The sequence below is a fragment of the Engraulis encrasicolus genome, chromosome 3 (assembly GCF_034702125.1).
Source record: "Engraulis encrasicolus isolate BLACKSEA-1 chromosome 3, IST_EnEncr_1.0, whole genome shotgun sequence".
NCBI classification, from domain to species: Eukaryota; Metazoa; Chordata; class Actinopteri; order Clupeiformes; family Engraulidae; genus Engraulis; species Engraulis encrasicolus.
Genome location: NC_085859.1, coordinates 46,805,883 through 46,826,650, shown reverse-complemented (window position 1 = coordinate 46,826,650; position 20,768 = coordinate 46,805,883). Strand labels below are relative to the sequence as shown.

The window sequence follows — 20,768 nt, the reverse complement described above, 5'->3', positions numbered from 1 at the left end:
CTGGTCATGGTAGCCCCACCACCACTAACTGGCATGGACAGCATTAGGCCACAGCTGCAGCTGCCACATTCGTATCAAGGGGTGTCCGTGTCCGGTGTCCGGGATGTCGTCTGCCAGAGCCGAGGCCACAGCACTCCTCATAGTGGCAACACCACCAGTGCCACCTGCTGGCATGGGCAGCACGGTGCGCCTATAGTAGGAGCTGGCGAAGGTGGTGGCCATGTAGCAGTAGACTCCATCAGGCCACGACTGCCCTGTCAGTCTCTGCTCAATACATCGGGATGTCGTCTGCAAGAGCCGAGGACACAGCACTCCTCATGGTGGCAACACCACCGGCGCCCCCTGCTGGCATGGGCAGCACGGTGCGGCCGTAGTAGGAGCTGGCGAAGGTGGTGGCCATGTCCACGGGGTGCAGGCTCTGCACCTCGGCGAACTGGCGCAGGTGGAACTGCAGCGTGAGCTTGCGGCTCATGTTGCGCAGCGCCAGGAAGGAGGCCAGCGTCTCGCTCAGCACGAAGAGCAGGTAGATGGCGTGCACGGCGCGCTCCAGCGGGGCGATCAGGAGGCCCTCGTCCGTGGCGAAGAAGAGGAGGATGGGCAGCGTGAAGAAGAAGGTGAGCAGCCAGAAGCCGGCCAGCTCCGGCACCTGAGGAGGGAGAGAGGGAGGGAGAGAGGGAGGGATGGAGAGAGGGATGGAGGGAGAAACGGGAGAGACAGAGAGAGGGAGGGAGAGAGGAAGGGAGAGAGGGAGGGAGAGAGGAAGGGAGAGAGAGAGGTAGAGAGAGGGAGAGAGGAGAGAGAGGGGCAGAGGGGTGAGAGGGAGTGATGGAGGGAGAAACGGGGGAGACAGAGAGAGGAAGGGAGAGAGAGAGGTAGAGAGAGGGAGAGAGGAGAGAGAGGGGCAGAGGGGTGAGAGGGAGGGAGGTAGAGAGAGAGGGAGGGAGAGAGATAGAACGGGAGGGATGGAGGGAGAGAGGGGGAGAAAGTGAGAGAGAGAGGGATAGAGAGGTGAGTGGAAGAGAGTGGGGGAGGAAGGGAGAGAGGGAGAGAGGGAGGGAGTGACAGATTAAATAACAGGGAAAAGTTAGAGGTATCGACATAGTCAAGACAGACAAACAGGAAGACAGACAGACAGGCAGACAAGAGAACAGACAGAGAGACAGACAGACAGGCAGACTAACAGATAAGAAGACAGGCAGACAAGAGGACTGAGAGCAAAAAAGAGGCAGATGCAGACAGAGGAAGACAAACAAACAGACAGACAGGACAGACAGAGACACAGGTTAAACAAAAGGAGAGATTTTTGCAGAAGCCTAGCCAAAGACTGACACAAACACATAGTAGATTGGAGTAGACATGGCGTGAGAGAGAGAGAGAGAGAGAGAGAGAGAGAGAGAGAGAGAGAGAGAGAGAGAGAGAGAGAGAGAGAGAGAGAGAGAGAGAGAGAGAGAGAGAGAGAGAGAGAGAGAGAGAGAGAGACAGACAGACAGACAGACAGACAGACAGACAGACAGACAGAGGGACAGAGACAGAGACAGAGAGACAGAGAGACAGACAGAGACAGAGACAATAAGAGAGATGGTGGATAATAAAGAAACCGGCATAGACAGAGAGAAGACCTTCAAGTGAGAAGGAAGGGTGATGGCTCCCCTTAGTGGTGAAAATGTGTCAATGCAAGAAGGAGGCTTGGGCTGTGTCTCAAATGGCACACTTTTGTCAGTGCACTGACAGTCAGTGCATAGTGCACACAGTGCACTGAGGTCTTTAGTGCATAGTGTCGAGGAAAAATGTGAGCACTATGCACTGTGCTCTCGCTGGAAGTGACGGCTGAGCATGCCATTAGCTTGCCAAAATATGAGTTGCCTACTGTTTACAATGCACAGCGTCTGGTGCTTGTATTTTCATGTCCTTCACCCCAAAGGACAACAATCACACATACAATACTTTGGTTGGCATGTAAAGGTTGGTGTCCCATCAACATTACTTACAGAATTAGGAGACTGTTGACCAAACTCTTCTACTGAACTGAATGCCACATTTCCTCCCTGTCATTGTCAACATGGCCGCCGTTTAGTGCGTGCAGTGTCCATCATTCAAGCACTGCATTTTCCGCCATTGTTAGGGGATCATCCTGGCACTTTCAGTGCACTGGCTAAAGTGAAATTTTCAGCGTGAGCGCCCTAGGCACTGTAAAACAGTGCACAAGTGCAGCATTTGAGACACAGCCATAGACTCACATGGATGCCCTCCTACATCCTCTGCCTCCGTCTCGCTACATTGCGAACCCCAACACGATATGCCACTCCACACACACTAAAACGATTTTTATACAAATTGTTCACACACACACACACACACACACACACACACACACACACACACACACACACACACACACACACACACACACACACACACACACACACACACACACACACACACACACACACACACACACACACACACACACACACACACACACACACACATCACTTTACTAGCACACATTGCAACATATAACACAGGCAAACAAAGGTAGGACCTTGGTTTCTCCTATTCAAAAAATTCATTTCGACGAGGTTATAGAGGACCAGGAGTGTGTTCATCATTAGGAGATTGTGTGTAAACCTGTGAGTTTGTTCACAGTTATGCAAAATGAGTGTTGTGTAATAAACTGTTACATTTTGTAAAGTGTGCGTTATAAATTGCATACGTGTGCAGAGTTAAGCAAAACCAGACAAAGTTATGAAAAATTTGCTTTAGCGAACAGAAAAAAAACCTTTTTTTACCCTTGGGTAGCACTCACCTTCTCCTCTAGGTTGCCAACATAGCCCAGGTATATTCTCAAGATCTCAAAGATGGTTAGGAGGACCACCCCCGTTATCATAAGAGACTGGTAGTAGGCTGGCAGTAGTGGAAACTGTGGAGAAACCGAAAGCAAAATCACATTTTAGCAGGGGTCACGCCAAGGACAATTGATAACTGGTCACTTCGTGGTTGGATTGGCCATAAGGCATGCAGGGCATTTGCCCGGTGGACTGTTCATGATTATGGCATTGGCCTGCTCCTTCCCTCAATGTAGTGATATCAGTCTTCATGCCACGCTGCAGCGGACCTCTCTTGAGTCAGCTTTTAAATATTCATTTTGGCTGTTGTGGTCAAAATAGCTCATTCATAATAGATGACTAAAATGTTGTCACAGGCTTCATTGTATCTTTCACTGCCCAGCGGACTGGTCTTCGATGAAAATGCACTTTCTGTCTCATTCTTATGTTATTGCAAACAGATGAGAAGAAAAATGTTCAAGTGCCTACTTTTAAGTCGAGCATGACCACCTCCGAGATAAACCAGAAGGGGTAGAAGTACATATTGAAGTACATCAGCATCTGCAGAGGCAGGTGGGCCACCACCTCATTATCTGGGGAGAAAGTCAAAGAAATAATAATGTAATATAATGTAATAGAATAGAATAGAATAGAATAGAATAGAATAGAATAGAATATGATAGAATAGAATAGAATAGAATAGAATAGAATAGAATAGAATAGAATAGAATATGATAGAATAGAATATAATAGAATAAAGTAGAAGGGAACAAAGTAGAAGATAATAGAAAAGAATACACTCTAATTGTCATTACACCAGTACACTGAGATTTATTATTGATGATAACTTTTGAAAGACGGAAAATCATGTAGGCCTATTCATTTCACACTAAGGACATTTTGAGTTTAAATTATGTGACATTAAAACTACGCTAATGCTTGTAGAAGCATTAATTCAGTAACAATCCAGTAGTTTTGTCTGAGAGACGACTGCAAAGACAGACTAGGTACACATACACTGTTCAATTTGAAATAGATTATTTTAAAGCTAGTTCTGTACATATGCTACGACTGCATACTAGTGTAGAACAAATCCCATGTTACTAATTACATTACATTACATTACATTACATTACATGACATTTAGCTGAGGCTTTAGCCCAACTCCCCAACCATTGCCCCCTGACATTTCTGCACACAAGGCTCTATTAGTTACTGTATGCATAACACTTCTAAAGTAAAGTGTTATGTGTGGTGCACACACCCAAAATTATATATATATATTTTTTTTAAAAGGTGTGCAAATGTACTTCTAATTTCCTTTGTGTTACTGTGCTACTTTGTGTCCAGCACGTGTATGCATAGGCCTACTTCTATTCTACTGTATACTGCATGCACTTGTACCTCCTTTGTCACTATTGTCCCTTAATGTAAGTGTACATCTATTGCTTACTTCTATTAAAACCATAATGTCCTTTGTGCTTCTTTTCTTGTCTGGAGCCTAGGTCCCAAATGTGTATCGTATGTCTACATTTATTCTATACTACATGCACTTGTTTTGTTTTCCCTGAAAGTCTGAGGTCTACTTCTAATGCCATATTTATACACCATAATGTCCTTTGTACTAAGTCTTTTGCTCTAAGGCCTGTGTCTAACACATATAGTATATGCCTAATTCTATTCTATACTGTACAGCCTTACACTCCTACCTGCTTTGTCACTATTGTCCCTGAAGTCGCTGGTGTCCCTCGTCCTGTTGTTGGCAAACACTGAGCCACTCAGGTTGGCCAGGCCCATACGGATATTCCTGGGAAGAGGCGTGTAGAAGACCGGCATGGTGTCTCTGTTGACTTGCTCAATTCACGACCAGAGGAGTGTAGCTAGGGTTACCAACTGTCCCTTGAAATACGGAATCGTCCTGTAGGCCTATTTAGAAACAAAAGTAGGCTATGGCTCCATGTTGAGCTGAAACGGGACGCAACTTTAGTCACAATGCAAGAAATCGCATCTAACAAATGGAAAATTACACAAATAATGTGTCCCATAGTTGTTCCCAAGGCAGTTGGCAACCCTAGGTGTAGAAGACCGGCATGGTAGGCCTATCGCTCTCGCCTTGCTCCTTTCACGACCAGAGGGGTGTAGAGACCGACATGGTATCTCTCTCGCCTTGCTCCCTTCACGACCAGAGACCATGCCTTCCTTTTACCTGCCCGCTTGCATGTTGTGTTGTGTGCGGGAGGTAGTCAGTCAGTTAGACAGACAGGTTGTTTTCTTCCGCCTAGCTGGACGACTGAGAGGGATTAGAGGTGAGCAGATTGGCTCAACAGATTAAATCATTCAGAACTAAGGCTGTCAGACGCTGGATTAACCAGCACTGGCTGCTCCTCTCTCTCTCTCTCTCTCTCTCTCTCTCTCTCTCTCTCTCTCTCTCCTGTCTTCCTCTACCCACCGCTCCGCTCCCCCCCCCCCCTCTCTCTCTCTCTCTCACTCCCCCCCCCCTCTCTCTCACTCTATCTCCCTCTCTCCCTCTCTCTCTATCCTCATTTAGTTAGTGATGAGTCACCATTGATGTTAGGTTAGGGTTTATGAATTCGTTTTACAGTTAGAAAGAGAGATCTGTGTGTAGCTGTCAGAGAGTGCCAAATCCGGGGGGAAACAATTATATTTCATTTGCGTCAAAGGATCAGCTACAAAAACTCAGATGTGTAATTTGTAAATGCTGGAAATTGCTCTGCTATTGAAAAAACATCTCTTTCGCTTCATCTTTTTTCGTTTTCCCCTGACACATTTTAAATGTCATCCCCTCCTCATCAAGTGAACCACATCAGACAGCTTTTCTTTTTAAATATTTATTATCAAATAAGTGATACAGTGTGCTTCAGCAGTGTCCAACTACAGCTTGCTTGTTATTTTTTTCATCAGTGTCAGGACCTGGCCTGCGGTATAGCCTTTGGATCTTGACCGTCATTCACAGCAGGTGCAGTGGCAACGCCTGGCCACTGGGTGTCACTACAGTTCATCTCGAGGCGCTCTAAGAGGGAAGTTCTGGAATTCCTCAGGCACATGCTCCCCCTTCTCTGATCGCTTGTAGAAACCCAGAGAGTCCAGCAGCTTCTCGATCGCAGCTGCCTTCATCTTTTTCACCGAAACGGTCTGTCAAATTAGTGGTAATAGCTGGTGACTGGTTTTGTTTTCACAAAATCCTGCATGGGCTGTTTCACAATATTTTGTCTTCGTGACAAAGCAATTTCCCCAAAGGACTGTAGCCTACTCTCAACTCCATTTTATGACTCACAGTGATTCAAAATAACTAATGACTACATGGGCAAAAGTGTGATAAAGTTTTACCACCCCAAGTTCCAGAAACTAAAAAAGTTAATCACTGTCGTATTGGAGCCATAACAACTTGCAAAAAAACCATCACTTTGTAATGAATAGTCACATTAACCTTAATTAGCCTTAGTCACATCAGTCACAATAACCTTAATTATCTTAATTATGACATTATTTGCAACCAGGAAGAAAAAGTGGACCAGACTATGCCCCAATTTTCTGAGAGGAATAGCACACAGTAAAGACAAGGAGGAGAAGAAAGGGATGTTACTCAAGGGACTTTAAACAATGACCTGTATTATCTGTAGGCCCAATATAATATGTAAGTCGCTTTGGATAAAAGTGTCAGCTTGTAATGTAATGTAATGGAGTTTCCCAGTCGGGATTTCGTAATGCATAAGAAGAGTTACCTTGACAACCTCGTCTTTCTCATTGTAGAAAATGAGTCTGGGGTTTTTATCCTCACTTGAATCGTATTCTAAATTGTGACTGGAGATGAAAGTCAAGGAAGGTTAGACAGAATGATTGCAAATAACAACTACAACAAAAACAGAATGGTTCAACTGAACCAATTTCAATAAAAAAACAACAATTCAAGTGTTTCATCAGAAATCTTAATGATGGGGGGCGCTGTGGCGCAGCGCACTAAGCCCCCCCACATTTGGGCTTGCATGCCCACGGGGACCCCAGTTCGAGTCCGGTCAGGGTCATTTCCCAGCCCTGCCCATCTCTCTCTCCCAATCATTTCCTGTCATCTCTCATACTGTCCTGTAATAATAAAGGCATAAAAGCCCCTAAAAAATATTAAAAAAAAAAAAAAAATTAAAAAGAAATCTTAATGATTTGTTGGCATCCCGGTGCCTTTCAGTCTAAAACTACATTGGACCCAGATTCTTGTATTATGGGCTTGCAGCTAAACACTCTATGCTAACATCAGGGTCATTGCAGGAACATCAAACACACTAAAAATACAGTATATATGGGTCCTTGCAGTTGCCAACTAATTGAACACTGACAAGCTATGCTAACATCAGTCATATTAGTATGGAAATTGGGGGGGTGGGGCACTAAGGGAAGGGGGCCCACTACCCATCACCGCTCCCTGTACAACAAATCCCTCGCTCCGCCATTGCTTGTAAGCAGGGGAAAGCAAATAGGGCTACTATTTATTGCTATCAATAATAATTATGTTCTGTGCCAGGTACAGCTTCATTAGAAAAGTCAAAACCCCTTCCCACAAAGCTACTAACATGGATTTTTTAAAGCGCTACCTTTATACATTATATTACCAACATGAGCCATTTTTACACAAAAAAAACACTATTTACAGTTGTATTGCACCGCAAAGGAATAAGCCTAATTCAACTCAGTGGAGCATTTATATTAAAATGCTACATTTAAAAAAATGCTGCAGTAGTAGGCCTACCCTGCCCGTGCCCGTTTGGCCGCAGGGCTGCGGCTCTCAAGATGATATGCACTAATTACTGACAGCATATGCTCCTAATCCGCATCCAGCCGTTTTCTAATAAGGATACTACAAAGCCCAACGCTCCATGAGGAATTTGTAGAGCTCAGGCATTTTCTTGATGGCTCATCCAACCACGCTGGGTGCCTGTGAGGTGGGAGGAGAGGTAGAGGGAAGTAGAGAGGGAGTGAGGGAGGGAGGGAGGGAGGAGGGTTGGAGTGGTAGATAGGTAGAGAGGCAGGGAGGGAGGGAGAGAGGAAAGCAAAGCAGGCAGACAGATTGAGAACATGTTAGCGTGCTTACAGAGGCGATTCTAGTGTCAATAGGGGCCCCAAGTAAAAACCTGAAGGGATGAACATTCTATTTACAGTTGGAAGTTGAGCTGTTTTTTTCACCAGCTAGTGGCTGAGGGCCCCAGGGGCCCCAAGCGGCTATAGAGGTCCCCAGGCGGCTACCTGCCTTGCCTGATGACAAGATGAGACTCTGCATGCTTGCCACTCCGCATGCTTGCCACACTGCATTGCACAGAAGAGAGGTGGATGGGAAAAGGAGAAAAAAAAGGATAAAACAGGAGTGTAAGCCCCCCACCCCCACCCCACCCCCTTACAGTATGTCTTGTTAGCTTGTGCTCTGTAGGCTTACCATGAGTTTCCCTCTGGCATTGACATCAATATTTAAATTAACTTGGAATTCTGAGGCAGGTGGTAAACTTGTGATTTCAAGTTAAACCATGCGGTTGCCATTGCAGTGTATAGCAGAATAAATTAACTACCGGTATATATGTTATCATGACTGATAGCTGATATCATTTTTTACAGTGTAGAAGGAGGGAGAGAGGGAAGAAAAGCAGGCAGGCAGACAGATTGAGAACAGGTTAGCATGCTTAGCACACTACATTGCACAGAAGAGAGGTATGAGGGGGGAAAAGAAAAAAGTGGAATTCTTTGGTAGCAACACAGCAACTCAGGGTCCCCCCCAGAGGCAATTCTAGGTAACTTGGGGGCCCCAAGAAAAAACTCAAATAACAAGCATTCACAACAAATCACCACGACTGTAGTTTAAAGTCTTAGCTGTAATTCACAATCTGTAGGCTTGGGGGGGACCCAAGTGGCTGCCTGCCTAGCCTGGTGACAAGATGAACCTCTGGTGTGTTCCCCCCCATGTCTTGTTAGATTGTTCTCTGTAGGCTTACCATGAGTTTCCCTCTGGCGATGACATCAAGTTCCCCTTCGCGTGCCGACGTCTCTGTCTCGGAGGCGTTCTCTCCCGATGTGTGGGAGCAGGAGAGGAGCAGTACGCACAGCCCCACCAGCACAGGACTAGAGGGCCACATTCTGCTGCTGCACGTTAACTCTACACTGGAAAAAAATGATAGGCCTATCACTGATTAGTCATGATAACTTACAGTATATTGTCAATTAATGCTGCTATACACTGTAAAGAAACAACACGGTTTAACTGGAAATCACATCAAAGTTTACCAGCTGCCTCAGAATTCCAAGTTAAGTTAAATTAATATTGAAAGTTGTGTGGAGCTTTGAACACAAAAACTGCAATTCAAAGCGACAAGCCACAACTTGGAATTCTGAGGCAGCTGGTATTTTGTTAACAGTGTAACCTGTAGGCTAGCTCTGCTACTTACTTACACTGTGTCTATAGCTCGCGGCTGCTCTTCTGTGCTTTGGAGTTTGTTTCACCTCTGCAGAGGGTAGATATGGAGGGGGGTGGTGGGGCTGGTGACTGGGGGTGGTTGGTGGCCCCTAGCCCCACCCAAGGGCTACTGACAGCTTTGGCTGGGCCGGGGACAAAATAATCTTAAAGGGCCCCTCAACCAACACATACAATATAATGAGGAGGACCCAATTCTGGGCTCCACCTCTCCCTGGGCCCGGGACACCCGACCCCTTTCTCCCCTCTTCCCTGTCATCCTCCCTGGGTAGTTGCACCACGTCCTCCCAAAAAGGGCCAGAAAAATGTGTCACCTTTCCATTGGCCCACATCTGTTATAGTGGATTAGGGTCTTGCACTCACACTACATCAGCTTATTGCAGTTGCGGTGGTGTGACTATAGGGTTGCCACCTCTGTCTGACAAATAACCTGGACATTTCAAACTCAATCGACCTTTTTGCTTGTAAGCAATGGTATCCTTCTCTCAGTGTCCAGGATTTGTTTTTTTTCAAATTCCGGGACAGGTCTTTAAAATCCGGGACAATCAGGGAAAACCGGGATAGGTGGCAACACTAAGTGTGACGGTGACCCATCCAGTAGTTCACACTACACTGGTTGATTATACACAATTTAGTTCATTATTTTAAGTTGTAATGTTTTTAAACTCTCTCTGTCTCTGTCTGTTTCTCTCTCTATATATTTATCTCCCTCTCTCTCTCCCCTTTGCTTAGTTTGGTATGGCCCTTGAAAGTGTCTGTGGCACATGCTGATTTTCTCATGGCTTGGGTTGATGAATAACTAGTGCAGACGACAAGCTTTGTTTTGGTACCAATTTCAATCATGGTCCCCACGCCTTGAAATATGTGCTCACAGCTGCTCTCTTGCCACAAATAACAATGGTGACACATGAAGATGGATGAAGAATCAAAAAGCGCCCCAAAATTACAACGATATGTTGCACCAAGAGGTTTGATCGCCATCAGAAACACATGATTCCTCTTCAGCAACACATGTTGACTGTCTTCTCTGTCTTAAATCTGTCGAAATTCCAAGCACTTGAAAAATGAAAGCCCTCACTACTTCTAGAAAAAGCTTCTTCATATTTGAATCATATGCCAGTGTCATGGAGGCGCTGTGGCGCAGCACGCTAAGCCCCTCACATTTGGGTTTGCATGCCCTCGGGTTGCACCCAGGGTTCGAAACCAGCCTGGGTCATTTGCCGTCCCTTCTCTCTGTCCACATTCGCTTCCTGTTGCTCCTCATTGTCCTATCTGTAATAAAGGCGAAAAAGCCCATAAAAATACATTTAAAAATATATGCTACAGGGCTTGACACTGGCACCTGCCAACCGGCCAAATGCTGGTAAAACTTGGCTGTGGCTAGTAATACTATCAGTGTCTCTAGCCAATTTGGCTGGCAGCTTATTCCTTGGTATGACATACATATCATAGTAGCCTATATTCTGTTGTCTGCCCCTTGTGTATTAATTGTTTGTATTGAAGTTCAAGGAAAAGCTCAATAACTCAGTTTCTATTTGCTTGATATACTTCCATGTAGAAAGCTATACACTCATCTTGCTTTAGCTTCTCCTCTTCTGAGTTTAGATGTACACTATCATGATAAAGAAAAGAAAAAAAACAATATTAAATCTGTGGCTAGTGGAATACCTGAATGGCTAGTGACTTGGGAAAACCACTAGCCACAGTGGCCGGTTGATGAAAAAGTTAATGTCAAGCCCTGATATGCTAGTGTTATCCTCAATGGAGCGACTTTATTAAACCCACGTGAGTGCTGTGCTCTCAGTGCCTCAGATGTGTGTGCAGTCAATAGTAACATCAATACTGCAGAAAAAACACATAGGCCTCTTTGAAAAGGTCAGAGATGTCCTGCAGCATACTGAGTAATCACTGGTCTTGTCCTCTGTGTAACGTATGGTATTCAGTACATAAGACACCTCTGAATGTCATGCGTTGAGTCATGTGCATATGTGCCCGGCCCCCTTTGCACTAAACCTCTCTTTCTTTTTCATCCACCAGAGTACTGTGCAGTTCAACCAGCCCAGTCTGCTCCTCTCCTTTTGTCATCTCACCAAATATTTACTTGCTTTTAAAGTGGTTCCCCGCCGGGGTCTGCAACCGGCATTATTCAGAGTTTGGTTCCGTGGGCCAGGGATTGAAGAGCTGGCCTGGCTGTTGTGTTGGTTAATGACCACAAATGAATGGGAGGGCTGGGGCTGGGGCTGGGGCTGGATCTGGGGCTGAGGGGGTGGACGGTGGGGGGGGTGCAACCACCAGCAGGGCTGGACTGGGTTGAAAAAGCAGCCCGGGCTTTTACAGTCAAGACCGGTCCGCCAGGCATTGAGAGAGGCAATGAAGTCTGTGACAACAGCTTTAGTAAGCTATTTTTTTTTAAATATATATATTTCTTAGGGCTTTTTGCCTTTATTTTTGACAGGATAGTGGAAGAGGGACAGGAAATGAGTGGGGAGAGAGACACGTGGAAGGATCGGCAAATGACCTGGGCAGGAATTGAACCCAGGTCACCGGCGTAACTCAGTGCCTTACCATTAGGCCACAGAAGGGCACATTACAAGCTATTTTGACTACAACTGACAAAATTAATTTATAAATCTGACTTGGTCAGCTGTAGCGGCATGAGGACTGATACCCTTGAATTGAGGGGAGAATCAGGCCAAGATCATCAACAGTCCACCTGGCAAATGCCCTATATGCCTTATGGCCAATCCAGCCATGGCCACCAGCGCTTGGTGAATTAGGAGACAGCGATGTATTTACACTGGGTCACCCTCAGAGGGCGATAATGTCTAAGTCTATATTTATTGGCAGCAAGGCGGCCGAAATGTACTTCCAAAACGCTAGCCACAGACAATTATGCTTCCAACAAAAATAAACCATTCCCGATAGGAATGCTGCATAAAAATCATCCCCGTTCTGCCTTTCTTGCTTTCTCCAGACGAAGCTAGAGCTCCAAGGGCTGGCGTTCACACTCCTGGTCTGGACGACGTGTGCAAGCGATGATGTGTCAGATGACAAAGAGCTCTCCATTTTAAACAGACACAGAGTTACTCTGCAAAAATCTGCAGTTCAAACACAAATGGTTCTGCACTGTTTGTTCAGAACTGAAAAATCAGAGCACATGTTTATCTGAACACACACACACTCACGTGCTCAGGCACACACACACACACACACACACACACACACACACACACACACACACACACACACACACACACACACACACACACACACACACACACACACACACACACACACACACACACACACACACACACACACATCTGGAAAAGGAGACACCATCTCTGGAAACACACGGGAAACAGAGAAGAAAACAACACGTACGCGTGTGCCTGGCGGCACGTACGTACAATTTTGTATCACTTTGCACATCTAGGAGTGGTGAAATTTGCACATCTAGGAGTGGTGAAACGGGGTGAAAGGCCTTAACTGCCCAGTCCAAGTCAACTGCACTTCCTCTCAGATGGCAAAACAGAAGGGCTGGAGAAGAAAAATGAGGAAGCCTAATTACTAAAAATACTACAACAGTCATATGTGAACATGACCTCATCGGCCCAAATGGTGTTCAAAATGTCAAAACGGGCTGCTCATTGAAATGAGCTACTGGTCGCAGCCGTGGCCTAATGGTTAAGGATATGGGCTTTAGATCAGAGGGTTGCTGGTTTGAATCCCACCCTTCCACTCCCTATCTCACTCCATGGCGGCGGTGCCCTTGAGCAACGCACCTAACCCCACACTGCTCCAGGGACTGTATCTAATACCCTGTATTTACAATAACTGGAAGTCTCTTTGGATAAAAGCGTCAGCTAAATGTAATGTAACGTAATGGTAGCATGTTAACATAGCCCTAACCCCAGCCTTTGACCTAACCAGGGATCCAGGAGCGGTTTGTAGCACATATGGATGAGTAGGTCATATCGACACAGGACATTGACTAGCACATATCCTCATCTTCCCATAATTCCGAGGAGTGTTTGTTCTGCGAAGTTTGCACAACAAAATCGCATAGAGCACCCCCAAAGTATTCCAGTTCAAACAGAGATTAGGAGCAGAGCCGCCGCTAGGCATAAGCAGAGTACGCAGAGTGTTTTGGGCACCAACCAGCGCTTGGGGCACCAACCACTTTGCCCCCAAAATTGGGGCCTCTTAAATTGTGATTGAATAGAAAACGTCATGAAAAAAATAGAATTACATTATAGAACACTGACCAGCACATATCCTCCATATTTTCTCCGCATAATTTCGAGGAGTGTCTGTTCTATGAAGTTTGCTCACAAAAACTCATAAAGGCCCCCCGAAGTACTCCAGTACAAACAGCGAGTATAGGAGACAGATAATGCTTTGCTGATGTACAGTACACTGGCCCCTCCATCACAAACATCCTCCGCAGACGAACACAAACCGCATTGATCCAGCTGCGCCGCATATCCCACCTGTAGCTTTCATGAGAGCTACTCTACACAAATAAAGCCACATATCCTTGGACAGAGATCAGACGACCAGCTTTTTTATTATGGCGCCCTCCCTCTTTTCCTTTTCCTCACGCTCTCTCTCTCTTTGTCTCTCTATCTTTCTCCCTCTCGGTCTCTCTCTCTTTGTCTCTCTCTCCCCTTTGTCTCTCTATCTCTCCTTCTCTCTTTCGCTTTCTTCCTTTGCTGTGATGGAGCCCCAGACCCAGAGTTGGGCCGCCGTCCCAGCATGCCGTCTATACGCACAATGAAAGTAGCGGAAGCCTTTGTGTTGTTGTTTTTTTCCTTCCCTTCATCTCTTCTTCTTCTTCTTCTTCTATCTCTTCTTCTCCTTCTCATTCTCCTTCATCATCTTCTTCTTCTTCTCCTTCTCCTTCTTCTTCTTCTATCTCTTCTTCTCCTTCTCCTCCTTCTATCTCTTCTCCTTCTTCGTCTTCTTCTTCCTCCACCGGATGCCGTTCTTCTGAGGCCTCTTGTTCCTCCTCTCAGTCCCCTCGGCAGTCCAGTCGGCTCGTAGCTGGGCTCATGGTGTCACATCCTGGCTGCCTGGGCCATTAACATGTCCTCCCGTCCCGTCCCGACGCACACAAACAAGCCCGGCGTGTGTCCGCATCCGCAGGATCTCCTAGATGTCTGCTCACACTCACAGCCGGTTTCATTACCGGGAAATGGGGGGATGGAGAGAGAGAGAGAAAGAGAGGCAGGATGGGAGGGGAGTGGAGTGGAGTGGAGTGGAGTGGTGGTGGGCAGGGAAGAGGACAGGGAGGGGGTGGGTTGAGGTCGGTGGGGGGCCAAAAGGGTCAGTTGACCCGGCCAGGGAGAGGAGGGGACCCAGAATTGGGTGTACATTGAGTGTATTGGGTGGGGGGCCCTTTCAGATGACTTTTGTCCTAGGCCCAGCCATAGCTGTCTGCGGCCCTGGGTGTGGGTGAGGTGAGGTTGGTGGCAGTGGCGGATCTAGCCATTTTGGGGCCCTAGGCGAAATGTAAACATGGTGCGCTCAGAAGGCATTCTTTAAACACATACACAAAAAAATGGTCACAAATTGGCATGGAAGGAGCGAGGGGGCTATTTTAGTGTTTTGTCTCGTACTGTACTGTATGTATTCAATTACTTTACACAAGTGATAAAAAGATCAGGCCTACTTTTTTGTGTTTCTATCCCGACTGGTGTGACAGTTGAGGGTCCCTATACGGAGGGCATATTTGCTCGTGGCCCTAGGCAATAGCCTAGGTTTGCCCAATGTAAAGTCCGCCTCTGGTTGGTGGTGTTGGGGGTGAGGGTGGGGTGCATGCTATATGGCGGGACATGAGGCACGCTGGTAACACAATCATCTCATGCGGAACAGCACAGTGTCATGGCAAATCAGGAAATTGAGTTTGCTTGCCTCTTGCTTGCCTTCTCGTATAGAGGCTATATAGGCTCAGGCTGACTGAGGGTGGCGTCTGCAATGTTCACAGATGCGACACAGTGACGGTGACCAGGGAGGCCAAAAAAAAAAGGGGACAAAGTGGTCAGTTGTCCCGGGCCCAGAGAGATGGGGGGGGGGGGCTAAATGGGTCCTCATTACATCATATGTATTGGATGGGGGGCCCTTTCAGAGGACTTTGTCCTGGGCTCAGCCAAAGCTGCGACACAGTGACGGTGACCAGACATACAGGAGCTTCAGGATTGCTTTTACTCACTCACTCCCTTCCTCGATCTCTTGCTGTTCTTTGTAGCTGTTGTTTTTCACCAGGCCATACTCAGTGAGAACCCTCAGAATGAGACATTCTAGGCCACATTCTCTTACAGTACTACGTATGCGTAAGCCCTATTTTGTCTTGTGTGTCTGGGAACAAATAGCCTTTTATGAGGCGTGGTACAGCACCAGTCTCATGCTACAGTATGTGATATGAAAAGTTAACACATAACCGCTGACACACTTTTTGAAAAGTTTTGAAAGTTTTCTAACTTTAGACAGGCAACTGGGACGCACAATAAAAGCCCTGACAAAAGCTGAAGAATGCCCACTCAACTGTATTCTTTATGTAAAGGCCAAATAACAACAGCAAAAACCACGCTGTCAGCGTCCTCCTTCTTTAATACTTTCGGTTATAAATCTGCTAGAAATACACACACAAGTCAAGCACGAGACCCCACATACCACATATAAACCGCGATCATGTAGTTCGGCACAGTCAGTAATTGGTCCAATATGATTCATTAACACATTAGTCGCTCAGTGTCATAAATGCAGTAGCTCAGTCAGACATAGTCCATATGCAGCGCTGCAACCAGATACTGCAGCACTGTAGCCTATACCTGCATTTCACACAGACATTTTTTGTCATACTGGGTTTTATCTGATGGAGTAAAGGATTGCAGAACAGACAGACGGACATTAACCTTTCGTTTGATAGCTTCCTTCAGTGCTGCCGCTGCTAAGGCATTGTATTTCATGTCAACTCCTCTCTCTTGATCTGCAGAGGGATGGGGTTACAAGGCTGCCCCTAGACATAAGCAGAATACGTAGCGTGCTGCTTAGAGCACCAACCAGTGCTTGGGGCACCAATCACTTTGCCCACAAAAATGGGGCCTCTTAAATTGAGATTGACTAAAAATGTCATGAGACAAATATTGAATTACATTACAAAACATATATTTAGGTCTATTAGTTCATAGATAATAATAATTATTAAATAATAATAAAATTATTAAATCAAATAATAATAATAATAATAATAATAATAATAATAATAATAATAACTATTATTATTGTTATTATTATTATTATTATTATTATTATTATTATTATTATTATTATTATTATTATTATTATTATATAATTATGAGGGGCCCCTCCTGACCAGCTATACTTTGAGCCTCAGAAACCCTAGCAGCAGCCCAGTGGAGTTACATCATGAGTGTGAGCTTGTTGGAAGTGTGGCTGCTGCTGCTACGTACGCTTACTTCTACTGTGCTAGCATTAGTAGTTTTCTTCGAAGTGATTCTGTCCAGCAATGTCCAGCATTTGGTTTCTGTTCTCTCTCAAGGAGAACTCCTGTGAAATAGTGGACTGAAGTTGCAGGGGAAAAAGTACTGAAACTCTATCTCTTCGCTGGAATTCACCCGAGTCGTTTCAAGGGAAGGGTCATTTTTGTGCGGTTTTAATTTTTTGTGTCCCCCCGAAGACAGCATCAACAGTATGAGTATCAGTGGTGACTGGGCCTTTTTAGCTTATGTGTTTACACGTTTGGGAAGATTGGAGGGAAATTGAATCGCCCGTGACATCACGCCGGATGCGGGGAGGTGCTTTATTGCTCGATGTCCAGGCTGCTGACCACATCACAGCTCCATAGGGGCAAACAGGCTGCCACTGTAGCTCCCCTCTCTAATCTGCCTCCCTCGCTAATGGGAAACACATGGCCACTCGTAATGGCGGCAGAGCATAGTGAGCTAGCGAGCTAGCTAAAGTGAGTGAGCTAGCGAGTGAGTGAGTGAGTGAGTGAGTTAGTGGGGCCTCGCACTGCCACATGCACAGCGTAGTGTACACTTCCCCATCCCCCCTCCACACTGCCAGTCAAACCACCTCTACCCCCACCACCCAGGGCTGGAGTGGGGAAAAAAATTGGGTTGGGCATTTTCAGCGGAGACAAGTCCACCAGACATCCAAAGAGACAATGAAGCAGATGACAACATTAAAGTAATCTAATATGAGCTAATGTTGCTTCCAACAGCCAAAATGCGTCATTCATATCTCACTGTCTTGGAGAGGCCTCTGGACTGATACCATTTAGAGGTAGGCCAGAAATCTCGGAAAAAAAGCGACCGGGCAAATGCCCTGTAAGCCATATGGCGAATCCAGCCATGGCACCACCCACCCCACCACCGTAGCCTCCTCTTCCACTACTAAGTGCCGTGCTTGCTGCTCTGCCCCCGACTCGCTTGCTGCTGAGTTTGGCGACAATATGACTGCTGGTCCCTGATTCGCTCCTGGGTGACACTTCGACCGCTCTCACCTGGTGTAATGAGAAAATGATTGGCTTGTGTGCCCATTGTTACCTGATTAGGGTAATGTGAGAGTCCTGATGTACAGGGCGTCGGGTATTTTATGTAAAATCGTGGCAGTGCTTGCTTAGAGTTGTTGAAAAACAGTCAAATAGGAAAGTCACTGATTCTATGTGATGATGTCTTTCAATGTGCGATAAAAGAAATAACATTTTGATTTCTGTTTCATGTTGGTTATTGAAATGTAAAGATGAACAGTGATCCAGTAGCACTAAGAGGTCTATTCTTCCTTTGTGTGGGGGGGAGAGAGAGAGAGAAAAGGAGAGACAGAGAAGTGAGACCCGGACCCGACGCTCCACTTCCGTCCTCTACCAAGAGAGAAAGAGAGAGAGAAACAGAAGGGGGGGGGAGAGAGAGAGAGAGAGAGAGAGAGAGAGAGAGAGAGAGAGAGAGAGAGAGAAAGAGAGAGTGAAGGGGGAGGACACAAAGTCTGAGAGAGAAAGAGAAGGAAGGAGAGGAAGGGAAGGGATGAAAATAGAGGAAAATAGAGGGAAGAAAAAAGGGAGGGGGCTGCAGGAGAAAGGGAGGGAAAATGGGGAAGGCAGAGAGAGAGAGAGAGAGAGAGAGAGAAAGAGAGAGAGAGAGAGATTGACCTGTTTTCCATTAGACTCAGATCCTCTTTAATAAACTCGCCACAGAATTATGCTGACAAAGGGGAAAACGGCACAGCAATTTGGAGGTGCAGACAACAGTCACCCAAACCTGATTATCCAAGTCTAAAGCACAATAATAGGGGTAGGAGATTATTACATAGTCAAAATATGGGAAAAGGGGGCTTGTATACGCCTTCTAAATCTTAGTGCCGTCCAATACAATATTGGGGTTCGAAGTTACATAAGCTATTCATTTCGCTACTGCTCTCTCATTCCAATCTCCGCTGCACAGGTTTTTTTTTGGTGCTTGAAAAGCGAAAAAGTATATAGGCTAGTTCTTAGGTATTAGGGGGGAATCTTGAACTTTTGGCTTTTGTAGTGTTTAGAATAAGCTTGGCGACTGTGTGTTATTGAATTGGTCAGTCTTAAATCGTGCTACAAAGTCGTGCCTGCACGTCGCTTGAAATAATAATGACGCGCGAGCCAGGCTTCATGCGATTGTCGAGCCCATTTCCTAGGGTTAAAAAGCTGACCTCAGCCTTTCTGTGGTTTCTGAACTTCAAGCGTAAGTGCCGAATGTGTTTCCAGTAAATGTTGTATTATGGCAATGGTATGCATCAAGTATATTGTGCTATCCAGGCCAAGACAATATAGGGTAATAGTGCGGAATAACATGGTTTTGGACTTGATCGTTATGGCAGACGAGGATCCATTAGACAAGCCAATATGGCCCCATGACTTGCAGTCACAGACTTCTCCAGACCAAAAGATAGTCAGGACAAAACAGCAGGTGATACTTGCCTGCTGGCCTGAAGAGATGTTAATAGATGAAAAACACTAAAAGACTAAAATGACAGTATACTTTTCTCCTGTAGTAAAAATAACACCAAGAAAGAAGCAAACAGAGCACCAGCTCCCAGCAAGAAATCCCAATTCAGTTTGTGACTTCGGATGGAGTTTTTAAAAGTTTGAGATCTTTCTTGGTTATGCAGTTTGTTCATAGGCTATGCACTATTTCAAGAAGTGCATAGGACAGTCGTCATTTGAACTACGTAGATATAAAGTTGATGTTTTAATTACTTGTGTAATTGTTTTTGTTGCTAATGAGTTGTTGTGATCTTTTGGTTCAATATGTTATAGCGACCACAACAATACAAGACCTAATACTAATTATTAATCATCTTAGTAATAGCTTTAGGCCTAATATTAGAGGAGGCTAATGTAAATAATATAAACAAGGGTCTTGCGAGTAAAACTTTATCCCCCTTACTTCTTTCTGCTTTGCATTGCAGAAAATATTTGTCTTTTTTTCCTTCACTCATAAATTTCTTTTCCTCTACTCGTCCCCCCTCCTCTCCTCTCTCCCCCTCTCCTCTCCTCTTGGAGCTGAAATAGCTACCAGATGTGGATGCAATCTGTTCCCGTTGCCATAACAACTGAGAGGATCTGAATAGGCCTGTGGCCCTGGGTTTTGTTGGCCGTGTTACAGGTCTCCAGTCTTAAGGTCTGCTTGTTTCTCTGCAACTGGCACTTGATCATGGGCCAAACTTTTGAGAATATGTTTGGACTGGCAGTCAACATGTCATTTCATCCCCTCGCCTCTTCCACCCCCTCCCCCCTTAACCCCCATTCCCCAACCCCCAGCCGCATGCCCTGCTGAACTGCTTCTCGTGATCCCCTTTCTCTTCCTCCCTTCCCTGCTCCCTTCGTCAGAGCCGGTTTTAGCAGTAGGCAGAGTAGGCAATTGCCTAGGGCCCCACCAAATCTGGGATACATTTCTCGAAAGCGTAGTTGCTAACTACGTTAGCTACTTTGTTGGTAGCAATGTGATTTCCCATTGGCAACTACCCAAGTTGCTAACTGCTAACAACAACACTTTCGAGAGATGCACCCCTGCACTCTGTATGGGGTCCACAACAGCCCGCCTCACCATGGTAACTATACCAGCAAAAACGATTTCAGAAGGCCCCATGTCCATATTTTGCCTAGGGCCCCATAATGGATAGAACCGTCACTGTGACCCTTCCTCCGTCTCTTTCCACACAAACATCCCTCTCTTCCATATCTGGAAGTTATCATGTATATAGCTCCAGTGTTTGTCTATGTAATCTGCGCTGCAATCCCCTGAGAGATGTTTTTTTTATTTTTTAACCTACACTTTAACAGCGGTGGTGAGGTTTCTATCTACGTGAAGTATGAAATGGGCGCTAAGCTTTTGTCTAAAAACACCTAAAGCCTACTGAAAACAATGGATGTTCCTGGGGTGAAAGGCATCCACAATGTGTCTACTGTATACTTATGTACA

At 45.7% G+C, this 20,768-nt stretch overlaps 2 protein-coding genes across 3 annotated transcripts; both read right to left on the bottom strand.

Moving 5' to 3' along the window:
• Nucleotides 1–268: 268 nt before the first annotated feature.
• zgc:112294 (transmembrane protein 17A) lies at nucleotides 269–4,834 on the bottom strand. The gene is made up of 4 exons (XM_063194200.1): nucleotides 4,535–4,834; nucleotides 3,315–3,418; nucleotides 2,807–2,920; nucleotides 269–646 (listed from the first exon to the last, which is right to left on the bottom strand). The coding sequence occupies exons 1-4, from the start codon at nucleotides 4,659–4,661 to the stop codon at nucleotides 269–271; spliced, it is 723 nt and encodes a 240-aa protein (XP_063050270.1). The 5' UTR covers nucleotides 4,662–4,834.
• Nucleotides 4,835–5,502: 668 nt separating this feature from the next.
• On the bottom strand, nucleotides 5,503–9,284 carry selenoe (selenoprotein e). Of its 2 annotated transcripts, XM_063194534.1 has the most exons (5): nucleotides 9,270–9,284; nucleotides 8,816–8,981; nucleotides 7,694–7,770; nucleotides 6,569–6,647; nucleotides 5,503–5,978 (listed from the first exon to the last, which is right to left on the bottom strand). In XM_063194534.1, exons 2-5 carry the CDS (start codon nucleotides 8,954–8,956, stop codon nucleotides 5,835–5,837), a joined length of 441 nt encoding a protein of 146 aa, XP_063050604.1. In that variant the 5' UTR covers nucleotides 8,957–8,981; nucleotides 9,270–9,284; the 3' UTR covers nucleotides 5,503–5,834. The 2 variants fall into 2 exon arrangements, with proteins under 2 accessions (XP_063050604.1, XP_063050603.1); XM_063194533.1 differs by lacking the exon at nucleotides 9,270–9,284 and having other exon boundaries at nucleotides 8,816–9,024.
• Nucleotides 9,285–20,768: the final 11,484 nt, after the last annotated feature.